Source organism: Colletes gigas, unplaced genomic scaffold (genome assembly GCF_013123115.1).
Source record: "Colletes gigas isolate AHSC1104 unplaced genomic scaffold, ASM1312311v1 Colletes_gigas_Sc00020, whole genome shotgun sequence".
Classification (NCBI taxonomy): domain Eukaryota; kingdom Metazoa; phylum Arthropoda; class Insecta; order Hymenoptera; family Colletidae; genus Colletes; species Colletes gigas.
In genome coordinates this window covers 4529816-4547358 of record NW_025106649.1, presented here as the reverse complement: position 1 = coordinate 4547358, position 17543 = coordinate 4529816, and the positions used below count along the sequence as shown (strand labels likewise).

Genomic DNA, 17543 nt, shown 5'->3' with positions numbered 1-17543 from the left:
TGAATAATCGGATTGTCTAAGTTGTCACAGGACTCGCAAAAGAAAATTGCATTCCGTTATGCAATTGCATAAGATTACACATGGCATTAACTACAGGAATCTAAAATTACGGTAATATTTACATTCATTTGATCGATAGAGAATTCTTTGCAATTATGTTCTGCAATTACCAGACTGTTAGACGCACACATAGAATTTTTTCAATTTTTATTACTTGTTTTACGATTTTCTTCGTCTTGTCTTTAATAAAATACTTCTGTATATTATTTTTAATAAAATACTTTTACAAAACAAATTCTTTGTTGACACGACGCATCAAGTAGATTGTTTTGTTTTCTTTTCAAACGTGAATTGCACCATTCGTAAACTTGAAATGCCACTTGATGTTAAGGTAGAAAAAAAACAAGAAAAGTCACAAAGGTGAGTAATGTAAACAACATGAATCTACACATATAGTATGAATATAATGTGTGTGAATTAAAAAGAACACCTAAATATCTCGAAAAATATGAATGATACGGAAAAATGTTTTAGACAAAAGTTATAGAGTATCAAGGAAAACATACGATGCCGATATTTATTTGATCTTGCGATGACCTTGGAAAGCTCTACAAATACCAGGTTTGAATTTTTAGATAGCAACTTACATTTTTTTATTAGATAATCTTGTAGCTGACGTTAAAACGTTTTCAAAACACTACCTTCACGTTTCTCTGGCATAAGCCATTTCTGGAATGTAAGCCCTCAAAGTTGACGCACCGCCGGCATTAGTGTTACCTGCTGTACACCGCGGGGAGGTGGTTCGGTCGGACTTCGTACATTATAGTAGCTCTAACAGAGCCGATTAAGAGTGTGTGTGTGTGTGTGTGTGTATGTATGCATGAAACTGCTACGAAATTGTCTTTTCGATTTTCTTCAACGTGTTGCCCATCCAAAAATATGCATCTTGCATTCTTTTTAAAAATTCCTGCTTTTCATTGTTTAGCATTCTTTGTGTAATTGTTTGACACACGTTTATGATCCTTTTTCGTAATTCATTTAGTGTGTCTATGGGGGTATTATAAATTTTTTGTTTCGGATAACTCCAGAGAAAGTTGCAACCGGAAAAACCTGGTGTTCTTAGAGACCATAGGTCTTGGACTAGTACGACCAATCCATTTGTTTTTAAAATTAAATGGAACCACAACTTTTCTCTTCCAAATAGGGAACTTCCAAAACAGGGTATACATTTGAATCCAAAAGTCTTAAATAAATTTTTCCAATAATGGTTCTACCAACAAAATTTGGTTCAATTATTTGACGATTATGTATCCCTCAGCGTATCATAATAGAGCGTCTGTAATGAACATTCTTTTTCCTATCCATTATGAATTTCTTGTTGACTACATCCTTGAATTTTGAATGCGCATCATTCCGTTCGTATACAAAATACATTTATTTATAATCATCAGATTACGTATAAATTCCAGATGTTGAGCAATTTTAGAAAAAGTTTGTGTACATTTGGCGATTTTTACGGTTTTTATTTATTTTCCTTTAAGATCATACGAATAACCCGCTTGGATACACCACTGTTAGCTGTCACTGTCCGAATGGATGTGCAGGATAATGTGAAAACGCAGCCAACACGTTTGTCTCGTCTGTCTCTGACCAACTTTCAACTCGGTGGTTTTCCCCTTTTACACTCCCAGTTTTCTTGAAAATGTCAACAATGATTTTCAACATCGATGTATGCGGTTTTGGCTTATTTGGGTTTGTGAAATTTTTTACTCACTGCCCTGTGACTAAAGTAGTCGTCATAGCGTAAAAAAACTTAATTTTCTTTTCCGCAGTAAAAGGCATTTTTACAATGACTGTACAACAATATTGTCCGTGCGTTCTTTGAATTCTCCACGGCGCGGTATAGGTGATCGCATCAAGTAACGCTAATACCGGCGCGGCATGACGACATGTCAACTTTGAGGGCTCATATCTCAGAAACGGCTTAAGATAAAGGAAAGTATAGCAGTAATGTAAAAACACTTTAACATTAGCTACAAGAATATGTAATAAAGAATATATCTTTCCATCTAAAAATTCAAACGTGACTTTTTTAGTTTTTCAAGGTCATCGCAAGGCCAGATAAATATTGGCGTCATCCATATTGTTCGAGATAATTAGGTGTTGTTTTTAAGTCACACACGCGCGTATGTATACATATATACACGTGTATAGATAAGTATTTATTTGTTTTAGAGAGAGGTAAAAGGTTAAAGTATTGCAAATTTTCAGTCGAGTTCGATCTATGTTATTTTTATACTTACTGATGGTGTACACCAATTTGAATAATAATTAAAAATGTATTAGTATTTTGCCAGAAAGTATGAATGTAATATTAAATAACTATAAGTTTTTTATAAATTTGTATAGTTATTAGATCAATTATATCTAGTTAATTTCGCGGTATTAAAAAGTAATATAATTGTAATGGAGTAATATGTTACGGTTCTTGGTTTTCAAAATTAACAATGGCAATCGCGGCATACTTACTACATACAACAGTGGCATATGTCAGACTGTGTGTCTCGAGATAAGAGATCACGTTCAGAATTCTTTGTTGGCTATTAATGAGCAAAACACATGACAATGTTATCGGGCATTTTCGTTATATTACTTGAGTGTCTCTTTATCGCAAATATCGTTACACCATTAATACCCGAGATTTTGCATTTCCTCTGTTTTATTACACCCATTTATGTAATAAACATAGCTGATCAACTTGTTTATTAGTAGATAAAACTTCGAGTTTAATATTCATTTGCAAACGGAATTAGAAAATGATCGAATGCTTTTTTGTTGCATAAATCGCATAAACAGAGAAGAATTAAGCTGTTGCTTTACCTCGTCTAGACTGCGTTTATACAAATCCTTTTGATGACCGCGAAAATGTTTGTTCTTGTCGATTCTGGGACGATAAACACTTAACGTTTCGTCTGTCTTGTAGTAAGAATCGCAATCCAGAGAATTTAACGTTATTCATGGTTGTTCGAAATATTGTATCGATAATCCTTTCTCAACGCTAGGTCGTCGTACGTCTGCTCGTAAGTATCTTTTTAAGCCGCAATGACAAATTAAATACCGCTAATACCAATCGATAAAGTAGGATAACTAACTGTCAAAATATTATACAAGGTGTTCGCCAACCCTCGGAAAAATTTACATGAACGATTCTAGAAGCAAAAATAAGACGAAAATCAAGAATACCAATTTGTTGATGGGGGCTTCGTTACAAAGTTATTAATGTTTACAGTTCCGCCTGTAGAATGGCAATCTGTGTACAGCTGCGTTCGCGCGGATGGTCGCGGCAGGCCAGTGCTAGTGGTTCTCATGCAGCATGAAAAATTCTACTTACCGACGTTATCGACAACCTTAGATTTTTGTCCACTTATGGAAATGCGAACACCTTACGTTGAATAAGATTCAATCTGACTAGCTGGTCGAACACGTGCCGATGCTGCCCTTTGCCTCCACTGAGTGTAGAGTGCGTGTATGTATGTGTGAGAGAGATAAGCAAAGCGAGTGATTTAAAATCGGGGTCCTGTTCGGCGTTTCTTCTTTTGAACTTCGTCGATCGATGGCACAGTCAGCTGCTAGTATCGTTACATTTTTCGACGTGAACATAAATCGATGCGAAAATTTCATTTACCCTACGATTCCTTTTTACATTTTTAAATTGATGTGTATTTGAAAAATTAAGAACATTTCTATTCGTAAGTAACTCGGAACAATCGTGGTACATGTACACATAGAGTGTTTCTTTAATTGCATAGTAGTTAGTGCCTGAAAGGATTATTTGTAGACACTTGCGGACACTGTGGACGATCGTGGGGCGTGTATGATCGCGTGTGTGTGATTTTTGTTCACAACATTGTGTATTGGAACTGGCATTCATCCTTTCTCTGTGAAAATCTCGTCGGGCGAGTTTTGATATGCCCTTCTGGATTTTCATAAGACAGGTTGAATCTTATTCAACGTAAGGTGTTCGCGTTCCCATAAGTGGACAAAAATCTAAGGTTGTCGATAACGTCGGTAAGTAGAATTTTTCATGCTGCGTGAGAACCACTAGCACTGGCCTGCCGCAACCTTCCGCGCGAACGCAGCTGCACGCGGATTGCCATTCTACAGGCGGAACTTTAGACGTTAATAACTTTTTAACAAAGCCTCCATCAACAAATTGATATTTTTAATTTTCATCTTATTTTGGCCTCTAGAATCTCCCATTAACTAAGCCCATTAACGAAGCCTCCATCAACTAATTGATATTCTTAATTTTCGTCTTATTTTGGCCTCTAGAATGTTCCATTAAAATTTTTCCCAGGGGTTGCCGAACACTCTGTATAAGAATATGCATGACGCATCCAAACGCAATGCGATTAATCCCGAAACGAGTACCGAGAAACGGTTTTCGCGTTAAACGGGAATAGCGCAAATTGAAAAAAAAAAGTTTCTAACGTACCGAATCCGTTTGATATTTCGAGAAAACGCGGAACGATCGCGTCGTATGCGAACGGTTACGCGAAATTTTAATTAACAAGCGGATGTTAACTCGTGTCAGAGTACTTGTCGATACGATGTGAGTTCGTGTAATTTGCAGCCACTATCGCAATTTATCTTTTGCCGGGAACGTTACGAAACTGGAAACGAGTAGCAGGAAAAACTTATTGTGCATGGAATCTGATGACAATTATTATTGTTTAATTGTCCGTATCTAATCCTCCGTTAAGGACACTTTTTCATTCTTCTTTTCTTTCTGTTTTTTTTTTACAGTGCCACGTCAAGTCCAACCGCACTGGGGAAAACGGGATTCGTTTCCTCTTCGTTTGGTTTACACTTATCTTTAAACAACATTCCTTTCTCTCTTTCGACGTAAGAAGTCAAAGACTTCTGATTATCGCGGTAGCGGCGGGTACGTTTTAATGAACGAGGAATCATGATACCGACGCGATTCGCGTACAAGGCGAGGCGTATTGTTCGAAAAATACGTGACCGAATTTTTATATTCGTTCGAATAATTGCGATCGCCGGCTGCTCTTTCGTGGAATTAATTCACCTGTTTGACGTAAGTCACGTTTCGGCGCGGAAAAGGTAGGTAAACATCGGCGTGCGATCTATCGGTAACTCGTACCTCGGGAAAAGTGAGCGATTGTCAATAGGGGGGGACAGGGAGAGGGGAAATTTGTGCAACAGTCCAGGAACGATACAGAATGGCACAGTGTAGCCCGGCGCGCGACGCGAAACAGGTGATTGTGCATCTGGGAAATGATAAGCCGACTCAATTAACGAACGGTAGTGAAAATTTCGCGGTATATCTACGGAGGAATTCGGCGACACTTAATATTCTCCGTCAGTTCTTTCGGAAGTCAACTTTCGATTTGTTCCGCCGAAGCATCGGGTCTTGCCGACACCTTCTGCAATATAACTGTACGCATTTAATTTTTGTTCCGTTTACAACGTGCGGTCTTAATTTTGTTTTCTCTTTTTCTTCTATTTTTACTCTTTGTTTTTTTACACGTTTCGTCGCGACACGGTCGAACGGTCCTAATTCTGTTGCATTTACCATCCGTACTTGCCAATTTATATCTATCGCGATAATCTCGAATAAAAAAATTGAGGAAGGAATCATTCTACGGTGTACCGAGACGAGCTCTGTGAATCTTCTGCGATCGGTGAAGAAATAGTAAGCGTCAAAAATTGCTCGAAAGCAGGTTCATTGGGAATGCACGGATTCGTGCGAACACCTTGGACTACATCCCCGTGAGAGTAAAGGGATCGGACCAAGGAAAGGGCTGTCAAAAGTTCGAGTAAGTAAACACGTAATAACGTTTTCTACTTATACCGCTAGACACGTTTCCACCGATTATTATTCTTTCCGAAGATTGAAATAATTTTCGTATCCTGCAATTCTACATAATTTCTATAATAATAAATAATCTCCTTCACGTCTGATAACAACCATTTATATTTACTCTCGTTCTCGTTCGGAGCATAACGATGCATTCGCAAGCCTTTCGAAGAAAAAGGGGGACAAACTCATTTTCTTTTTGCAAATCGCTATTAGCAATCATCCATAATCTTAACAAGAGACAGGTTGTTAGAGTCGTTGATTTTCAATTTACTATTATTTATTGGCAATGCAATCATACTTTTATAAGCTGTAATACGTTGGTCGAATGACTATAAAAAAATATAGACAATAAATAGACTATAGATAAAAATATGCAATTGATAGAAAGTTTAAGAACAGTATATTACTTTATTAAATAATTCTTTTCGAGTCCTTAAAAATTTTAACTATTTATCATAGAGTGTCGAGTGTTAAAAGTCTCAGTGTAATATAAATTCTACTTCGAAGCAAAACGTTACAGCATTAAACGAACAATATTTATCGACGACTTTGAATTTTCTAATTTCCCGTTAAACTATTACAGAAGAACACGCTAGTCAAAATACGTACCATTCAATAATCCATCCAACGTTTCACAAATTATTATAAATTAAGCAGTTCATAGAAACGTTATTACGCTAAACGCATATTACCTGTTTAGTGTTCTGAAAACTGGTTGATTCTTGAGCAAACTATTCGGAGGACGTTCGCTGAATAATCGTAACGTTCGTTGTTCAAAATTTTCCAGAAATCTTATCCCCTCTCGATTGTTTCGGTCGCCGCGACGGCCACTTCTCCGATTGGTCCTAATCGCTCGTAAAAGGGAAAAGAGAACTTACAGTGAAAGTAGTTTAAATCAGTATGTAAGAAAATGTCGTTTTTGACCCGACATACCCCGACGACAGGGGGATTTTTGTATCCCCTTTCCGCGCCCGTGCCCACACCTTTTTTTTTGTTTACAGATCACCGATCTTTACGAAATAACGAGTTACGGTCGATCCAAAGTCGCAGGAATCGCGATTACGCAACAACCTTTACCTAAAAGTGTAGAAGCGCGAGTTGCATTTCTAACGACGCTACACGCGGTTAAATCTAGGTGGTCTCGCGACACACATTTCACAACAGAATGGAAATTACGTAAAACCGATACTTTTAGCGAATAACAAAAACACGCCAAGACCAATATTTTTACCCTCTTACACGCGTCGCTTTTGTAACGTGCACGCTCTATTAATCGGTTCTCGAAGCCGACCCGTCGATTCTTACAAGTTTTCGTTCTCACCGCGCCACAACATCTTTATCACCCGTGTCTCGATCGTCGATTCGTTTTGTTATATAACGAAAGATTGCTGGTGGCATTGTAACTAGAAAAAGGTGAACCAGTGACTTCTTAATCATTAGCTATCTCTTCGATGTGGAAAAGCATAACTTAAAGCACGAAAGTGACGACGGTTATTATTGTTGGGCACCAATTGTTTTTTGCACGACGATAGATGACGCAGACAACTGGCCTAATTGTCATGAAAAATTACTGCAATTAGTGCAATATAGGAATGCGAACGTGTATTACGCAGTTTAATCCGTAACTGGTACGAATTCTATATGAATACCTGGAACGAATACCTGAGAACTCGAGAGATATTATTTTTGTCTATCGCAGAGAAGTTGTAGTACCTCTTAGATATCCTTTTAACTTTCCTTTCATTTTGTGGCAATAATGTTATTGTTTACACAGCCACCTTACTTTTCGTACAATACGAATGTTAGGATCCAGGGCGTATCTTCGACGTAGATTTTGTAAGTGTATGATATCCAAGAATTAATCTCTGCGATGTGTGTGCTTACATATTTCAATTCTTTTTTATCTTGCTCTTCAACCAGTTCACGTTAGAATGATATCGGGAGGAAAAATCAGTGATGCAACTTTTCCGAGTTATCGTAAATTCGATCTGCGATAGAACGATTATCGTTACCATATGTTTGTCGAGAAGTTGCGCGTATTCGATTCGGAACCTTGAATGCGCGTTGAAAATACCATTACGTTCGATCTATTTATCAACGATGGAATACTTTCTACGCACAGATGCGATGCTTTCGCAGAAAATTCTGAACATGTTCACCTCGTCGCCAATCAAACGTACTATCTACTTCTAGACAAAGAAATTGCACGAGGTTGAGCGAATTACGCAAGTTAACCATTTCGCTTCGAAATAAACAGAGAACTATAAATTTTCGTATCGTTTCTTTTTTAAAACGTATTCTTCCGAACAAAATATTTTTTCAAAATTTGTCTCAATTACAATATCTTCTTTAATAAGACAAGCAAAAACGTTGCAAACGCAATTTCATCACGCTTCACTTTCGTTTTATTTTGTCCTCGTTTTTCAGCCTCGGGATTTATTTAGTTTCAGGCTTTAGAGTGGTTCGAATACATAACAAATAATTCCTGTACAACTTGAGCTGGATCAGATAACAGAAAAAAGTGCCTCGGTAGCCTAAACGTTTTACATGGAAACTATATGCGCGCGACTTCGTCAATACTTCAAATTTATACTAATAATGAAAGTAAATGGAGAACGTTTGCGGCGTCAATTGGAAACGACTCGACGCGATGTTACGTCATTTTACAGGTACCATTCGTAAGGATTTGCGCAGATCTCTCGAAATTCTAATTACTTTTAAGGTAGTCGATTAAACTGTTAAAAAAAAATCATGCAAAATTTATAGTACATACAGTCTGTTCCACGAGAATGTGAAACTTGATATTTATCTAATGAAAGGGAGACAGTGATAATCTAAAAATGTAGATACACCTATAGCGACGAGCACATACTTACGAATATTTCTCAACATTATATTCTCTTATTGATAATATTATACAGGGTGTCTCACATAAATGTCGCTACAATTTTTCGAGCACTTCTGTCGGTATGACAGAAAAATTTACCAAACAAAAATTAATCAATGGTTAGCTACAAATTGCAATATAAAAATTATCAAAACATTTTTTTATTGCAAAAAAATCAAGATCACCTTCATTTCTTTAAAATATAATTTCTGGCCAGAAATGCTTTCTCGAAATTTCATGTAAATGTTTAAAATATCATAACTTCTGAGCGGATTGGAGGATTTTAATGTTTCAAAAGACAAACAACGCGTATTTTAGTGAAGAATATGTAGAAATTCCAAGAATATTTGAAAAAGTGTTCCTTAACACCGTGAAGTGAGAAAAACCTCATAAAAATGGCCTAATCTACAAACTTCCATAACTTCTACAATAGTGAACGTATCTCAATGAAAAGTATGGAAGTAGAGCTTATGGATACTTACAACAAAGTATTAGACAACTTTTCTGTAAGCGTCAAACAAAATTACTAAAAATTAAAAACAAATTTTTAAGAAAAATCGACATTTCGATTTCAAATTTTGAAGAAAAATTTCAAATTGTTCTAAAAAAATTATTTTCAGTTGCGGTGATCAATTACAATCATTTTTGGTGAATACACATATTCCCGAAATCTTACGTACTTTCGAGAAAAAAATTCTTTACCGAAAATATACTGTGTGGACGGAAATGTTTTTATAACTTTTTAACGAAGCTTCAATCAACAAATTACTATCCTTGATTTTCGTCTTATTTTGGCCTCTAGAATCCCCTATTAAAATTTTTCCCAGGGGAGGATGAACACCCTATACATATACATATACGTTGTATTTTGTACAACCGAGTTGGGCTAGAACTCTTAAACGGGAAGAGATAGTTTTGACCGCTGTTTTTCTGTCCAACTGATATGGTATTTCGCGAACTATTTCAAGTACCAATGATCTGTTCTCTATCACTCTTCAACACAAATTAAATTCACATAAACGGCGTTGTATAATTCGTGTATTGATTTTATTATCCAAGTGGTAAAATTTTATTAGGAATACGAACAGTGGGCTTAAAACACCGATATAGATATTTCTGTATTCATCCACTGGTGTACAGAGTGTCTCGTAGCATGTGGAAATCGTTTTAGCAATGGTTTCTGCGTATGAAGATAATGAAAAACGTTTTAAAAAACACATGTTCTGGTCTTTGTTTTGGAGTTTTAACACACTGTATTTGCTTATCTTCGCAGTAGGAGCTCAAAATGACTTCCTTGCATCCAAACACAATCCTGAAGATATTTTACTCTTGGCTATCTTACCCTCTTCATTTATCCAGGTATTGTTCATACATGACAGGGCCATACATTATGTTCGTATTTACCATATTTGTCATTTACGTATACGTATATTTGATGCGTGCAAAAGTTTTGATAGCTTTTATATATGTTTAATTAACATCAGTAATCTCGTGCACACGACCTGGCACGATCAAGCAGCATTGGTTAACACAGGTGTAAAAGCTATTGTAATTGAATGCTCCCTTTGTCCGTAGGAGTATTAAAAGACTAAATACATGCCAGTATACAACAGAAAAAATACAATAGCCAGATAGATGAACAGTTTTAGTTCAACTGTGATCCTAACAAGGGGCAAAAGAAGCACGTGCCTTCGGGGATCATGTTATGGCTGTCGTCATCATTAAACTCAAACAAATTTATATTAACTACTTTAACACTTTACCGTTCGCGTAATTCGCATACAAATTTTGCACATATACGCGAAACTGGTTTTATTTAGATTGGTTTTTCTTTTATAAATATTTGGGATCAAAGTATGTCTACCGGACGAAAATATTTGATCACGCGTCTGATACAACAAGAATTCATTTTTATTTACTGAAAGAACGCAGGTCGTGTCTTTAAACGTACGTAGATTTATAATACAAATATTTGCCATATTAACAATAATAATACATAGAATCTTCTAATACGAACGATAGATCTTTCAATTGTTACAAACATCAGATTTGTTATTCACTTGTTCAAGACCCATGCCATTTCTAATTCATAATTCTTCAGTAGGAAGAGTTAGAGTCGAAGTAATTGTAAAAATTCTTGTTCAATTTGAATAACATTTCATGCACTTTGTTTACATAATTATGATTTTTTATTTGTACAATGAGAAAAATGTGATACAAATAACAAAAAATATTTCCTAGAATAGTGCTGTAAACGGAAGAATTATAGATGGTTTAAAAAATTTCATATTGAAGATTTTAGTGTGGACGATGATAATTGCTCTAATAGACTGTTCAAGGATGATAATGACTATAAATTCTTTGTAATTGAATATAATTGACGTTTCATAACAACTGAGATTTCTGAAAAATTGAAAATATTGTAGTATAACATTGAAAATCATTTACATTAACTTAGTATATACTATATAATTTCTTTATAGTACCATATGGTTTCTAAATGTGATGTTTGGAGTCTGTATAATTTGAGTAAAAGAAATTTAGTTGATCGAATTTTAGTTTAAAATTCTTTTCTGAAACTCTATGATAATGGACCATTTTTTGACTGAACTATTGAGTTACCTCACGGGTGAAGGTAGATAAATTGTTTATAATAATAGACAAAAAGAACACGATAATAGAATAGTTAATCCAATGCTGTTTAATCTAGTGCAAATATCTAATTAATACCAATCCCAAAGCAGGTATACACTCCAAGAATTATGAACTTCTGTAATCTAATCAAACCATTAATTACAATTTCAACAATGATTGTTTCCAATTAGAGTACCCAATAACAAATATTCAGAAAAAAACGAAAAACGGCCAGAACTAGCCAATAGAAATAAAATAATTTTTCACACAAACAATGCGAAACGCGTATTTTCGTGAACTCGTTAAAAATTATGGGAAATGAATTGGAATGATCTCAACCATTGCCATGTTTGCTTAATTTATGCCTTCGAATTATCGCTTGTTTCAATCTCCATAAAACTTAGATGCTGGAAAGAACCTCGATTTCACGGAGGCCTGCAAAAAACACATGCAAGACTTATTAAAAAAGAAAAAAGGAATGAGTATTTGTGAAAGGATAGTTTTAATGCTGGCGAAGGTTTTTTAATGAAGTTTTCTATATTAAAAAAAATAATTACTGTTTCTTACTATAAATTCCGGTATTGCTTTGTGGTCAATACTATTAATAAATATTTATCAATCTACAATATTGAGATTAAAATATCTCCTAAATTAATCATTTTCTGACATTAATATCTTAATACTTTATCTAAGGAATAACGATTTGCATCCATCAGTGAATTAAAAATTACACGATTCTATGTAAGAAAACGTATGTCATCATATCTCTACTCATCCATCTAGAGGAAAACTAATTACCCTAGATTATGGCCCTCTTGAAACCATTCAATTCCTGTGCGAATCATTTTTTATACAACTGGTAGTTTACGAGAAATTCGCATTCATAGATTAAAATCAGACACCCTGTCTAAAAAATCAGACATTTTTTACTATATCTCCTGTCAAAAAATCTTACATTGTCAAAAAGTGGAACAAATGTTATTACGATATCTTTTTAATTTCTTTCAGGTAAAGAATTTATGAAACGTAATCTAATAAAAGTCACGTTTCGAAGGGTATTAATCTAGATCAGGGGTTGGCAGACTACGGCCCGCGGGCCAGATCCGGCCCGCCGTTTGTAATTGTACGACCCGCGAGGTAAGAATGGTCTTTTAATGCATGGCAAAATCACGAAATCGCCGTTTTAATATTTATATGTTAATATTAATGTGACGCAGTCATATCCATTCGTTCGTGTACTGTTGTGAATGTAGTTACTAACAAAATACATCGCATGAGATGTCAAATTATTGATTCCACGACGTTCTTAAGCATTAAGCATTCTTCAGACTTCCGCGTGGTAAATTGTACGTAAAGACTTAAATCCAGTTAATTTAAGAATCCGACCATAGCGTCGTATGCGTCGTGAGTTCATTGACTGAGCTTTAGAGCAAATCTAAATCAATCCTGATTTTGCCAAAAAAGTCATCTTCAGCGACGAAGTCTACTTTTGGATGGATGACTTTGTCAATAAGCAACATTATTGAATTTGGGGAGACGCTAATCTTCGGTCGATGATCGAGCAACCATTGTACTTATAAAAAGTTGAAATTCAATGACAAGATTATTTGGAGAAATACGTGTTAACTGACCACCAACTGACTTTTTCTTATGGGGACATCACTAAATCTCTAACTTATTCCAATATCTACAAACTGTTGACGATCTCAAAATAAATATCATTCGTGTTATTGGCGAAATGCAGCTTGATTTATGTGCCACAGTAATTGAAAATTAGTTTTATCGTATTCACTCCACTAAATGTAATTATGATGGCCATTTAAATGTCATCAAATGCACATAAGTATAAAACAATGTGCACATAATTATATTTTGTAGTTTTTATTTTATTTCGATTCAAAGTTCAGTTGCTCCTATTGGAGAACTTGTTAGAAATGAAAGAACGATCCGCCAAGAACAAAGTATCGTCGAAAGGTACGTTGTTTTAATCATTGCCTGCCAATGTCAGCAAGAGACAATTGTCTTATTGTCAAGTCTCAATTCACCCACGCTCGATCGAAAACTTGAATAGGATCACATGATTCAGCAAGGCTACGTTGCTCGCTGTAATTTTGCCACTTGAGTCGCCAATAATTTATTGTGTCGACTATGTAATTCAAGTGCATGGTCACCGTGATCACGTTCATTGTCGAACCACCTATTTGACGTCTGTCCAGGCCGTATCTTCTTTCACAGAATGAGCCCATCAAGAAACCTAATCACCTGTTCCTTATTTGACGAGCGCTTAAAGGTGAACTTTGCGTGTTCTACGCTTCTCGTCTACGGCGAAGCTTCACTATTTCGCGGAGAGATCCGGCAATCAAGCTTCGACTCGTTTGCTCATAAAAGCTTATCCCGTTTGATTTCAGCATCGGATCGTGCAAGTGGAAATTCTCATTTGACGGTGACTCAACTCTGAGGGAATAACGCCAGAAACTCGGTCGGATTTCAGCAGCAAAAGACTGGAGTTATGACAACATCCAATGGTGAGTGCCGCTTGTTTGAAATATTTGTATCGTTACACTCGTATCGATTAGCGACGTGGAACGTTCCGAAGCACTTCTCTGGCTCGAGAAAATGATTTCAGACGAGTTTACGATCCACGGGACGACACCAAAAAGTCGTAAACCTACATATGTTCGGTCACAAAAAGAAATAAACGGACGGTGTTGAAACATTGTTGCTATTTCTTCAGCTTGTTCTTGAATGAAACTGTCGCTTCAGGCAACACGGAAATAGTAGCTTGTAATAGAAGGTCGTATAAAGTAATTTTGTTAATTAGTTCAATGCATATAGCTAATGGGTTCACCGTAATGTGAATGCTTCGTACGATGCCCTTCAGATTAAATAGAAAAATTTGCTTTAATTGGCAGAATGACCTTGCACGACCTTGTCTAACGCAGGGCATTGTCTTTCTCGAGGTTACGATAACGCTTGAAATTAACAGAGGCTGCTCCATTATAGTATTTTCGGACCCATCGCTTAATATTATTTTAATCAAAGAAAATAATCATGTAAACAACACGATATTTTTATAAATATATAATTTAATACATTAATGAAATTCATATTATATATAATAAATATGAATAAATACATGTTTTCAAGATTACATATACAATGAATATAAAAATGTATCATTTTATATTACAGTACAGTATCTAGTTGACAAAACTGCAGAGGTATTTTATTCAATAGACACGGTCGTTTAAGTAATATCAGACAAGCAGAGATGCTTTATAATGAAACTTTAACATAATTTGTCAGGATTCTTTGCAGATTTTTCATCCTCATAATGAATAGAATACAGTATAATCAAAAAAAATTGTTGGCCTTGAAAAACTCTATTGAGGTCAATTTTGCGGCTCCCTCCTTACGTTAATTTCCACCAAATCAAGGGTGTAGAAGCCACCTATGGACTCGTGACATACAATTTAGTAACACCCTGTACAGGAAGAGAACGTTTATTGCTCGACCTTCAAATATGTATATTGTATTTTGCGCTCGATCCCTGATCGGTTAAGCTTTATTAGATAAAATAGTACTGTTGTCGACTCATATACACTTTTAGCCTATTCTAACAGTATTTTAACAAAAAGTAAGCGTTCCAACGATGTTACCAACTGATTGTATATACGTCATACAGTAAATACATTTTGAGCCTTAATAATGTGATATTTTTTATCCTCGAAAGTTGACATTTTTAGGTGCTCGCCCCCCTAAACACAAGAGCTTTGAGCAGTCGTACTTTCGTGGATAACAACATTGTTACAATTGTTCGAGGTAAAACATTTTCTTGATAAAATGATGTTAAAATCTGTACAGTCAATTGTTCTTACAAGAAGAGTGGAAAACCTTTGTATCACCTATTTAAGTGTAAAATATGTACTCTAAAACATGAATGATATACGAGTGGCAAAAGTTCGCATAATAAAAACAAACAAAATAATAAATAATAAAATGGATAAGCAGGCCTGTACAGTGTCTTGCCAAATTGTAGATCCATTCCTATTTTTGTGAATTATGACTACATCTTTTGCCTAAAAAGTTGTGTTATCTAAAACAGTATAATTAACCAAATTTTAGAATTTTTCGTTTACGTTTCTTGTATGTTTTATGAAAATTATATCGCTTAAACGTTTCACATATTAAGACCATATGTTACAATAAATCAGATAACAAATAATAATAAATGAACATCAACAGTAATTGATTACATAACCATTACTATGAATAACTCGATACAAGTGATTTATACTATTTACAAGAATCTTAATGGTTTCCACAAGTTTACTGTACGCTGGTTCTATCCAAGCCCCTTATGTTCGCAAATTGTGGAACATTCTCATAAACCTCTTTAACAATCGTATCTAGGCATTCTCAATCGAATTTACATGCAGTGAAACGACAGACCTAGGCAAGACATCGATGTGAAACACCTTGTAGGTATTGTTTGTAAAACGGCTGCGATTAATTGCACCATCATCATAATAAAAAATAAGAAAGCTTGGCAGTTTGAATGCATTGGAAATAAGACTTCTGGTAGATGTTTAACATATTTTGATAATTTAATTTAAATTTTGGTAGGCAGATCACATCATAGGGATTAAACCACTTTAATGTATTCCAAAAATAAGTTTCTACATCAAAATTATTCGTTAAAGATACAAATATGTATGTATAGTACATACAAATTTTTGTTTTCAATTTTTCTTTAAAAACGAATATAACATATTACAGTGCGTAACAAAAAGTTGTACGCACCCACTTTTTTTCGATTATCTAAGGAACGAGTTGTGATCCATGGATGAAACTTTTATACAATAAAGAGCATCTAAAAACACACATTCTTATTATTTGTATCATCCAAATTGGAGCACATGTTCCCGAGTTGTGCAGTCGGAACAGTTTTCGGCTGGAACGAAAAGTTGTACGCACTTAATAAAACATTGTTGTAGAATCAGACTGGAAATAGACGAACGTCTTTTGTCGTTACAATATCGTCACTCGTCTTTTGTCGTTGCGATATCGACGCTCGTAGTTCTGATTCTACAACGATGGGAAGTGGTGCGAAATTATCCGTGGAGGAGCAGAACCGTGCATGGGAAATGTACGGTCGCGGACAGTCAATGAGACAAATTGGAAGAGAACTTGGTAGATCTGATGGAGTAATTAGAAACCTCATCAGATTACGTGAAAATTATGGAAAGAAGAAGTCTCCAGGGCGTCCAAGAAAGTTGGATGAGCGATCACTTCGGAGGATCAAGAAGCTGGCCACGGACGGGAAGATGTCTACACGCCGGATTTCCGCGGAACTGAAGAACGAGGTATCCCATACAACTATTAGAAGAAGATTAGTTGAAGATTCCAATATCAAATATCGGAAAATCACCAGAAAACCAAGAATGAAATCGCATCATAAAGAAGCCAGGTTGGAGTTCGCACGGAAATACCATGCGTGGACGTCCGAATGGAATAATGTGTGGTGGTCCGATGAAAAGAAGTTCAATCTGGATGGTCCTGATAGATGGGACTACTGCTGGCAGGATACCAGGAAGGAACAACCCCGGAAGGTCAGACGGCAAGTCGGCGGAGGAAGTGTTATGATTTGGGACGCGTTCAAACTCGGGAAGAAATCGCGGATTGCATTTCTAAGCGGTCGACAGGCTTCGAAGGACTACATTCGCACTCTTGAAGTATTCCTTTTGCCTCATATGGATGATGGAGATACTTTTCAGCAAGATAATGCCGCTATTCACCGTTCGAAAGAGACCCAAAAGTTTTTCGCGGACCAGAATATCGCGGTTTTGGAGTGGCCGGCTATAAGTCCGGACCTGAATATTATTGAGATGTTTGGGGAATTATAGCCAGAGATGTGTATAAGGATCATCGACAATTCGAAACCATTGCTGGCCTACAGGACGCAATAATCGACGCTTGGAACGAGATCACACCGGAAGTCCTCAAAAAACTGATCCAAAGTGTTCCGAGGAGACTCCTTTTAGTATTAGAAAATAAAGGAGGTCCCATTAATTATTAAAACACTGTATCCATCAATAAAATGCGTCTTATATATTACTAAATTAATTTTTTATTAAG

At 35.8% G+C, this 17543-nt stretch overlaps 1 protein-coding gene across 4 annotated transcripts in view; it reads left to right on the top strand.

Moving 5' to 3' along the window:
* Positions 1-5209: 5209 nt before the first annotated feature.
* The window catches only part of LOC122400936 (polyamine-transporting ATPase 13A3-like), a 29865-nt gene continuing 17531 nt past the window's right edge, over positions 5210-17543 (top strand). The window contains exons 1-4 of one of the 4 annotated variants that reach the window (XM_043402721.1): positions 5212-5460; positions 5745-5840; positions 12414-12542; positions 13814-13930. In XM_043402721.1, the coding sequence (XP_043258656.1) occupies positions 13915-13930 (16 nt within the window). In that variant the 5' untranslated portion in view covers positions 5212-5460; positions 5745-5840; positions 12414-12542; positions 13814-13914. Of the gene's footprint in view, positions 5841-12413; positions 12543-13813; positions 13931-17543 lie in introns of all 4 variants that reach the window. The other 3 variants (XM_043402724.1, XM_043402720.1, XM_043402722.1) reach the window with 3 other exon arrangements.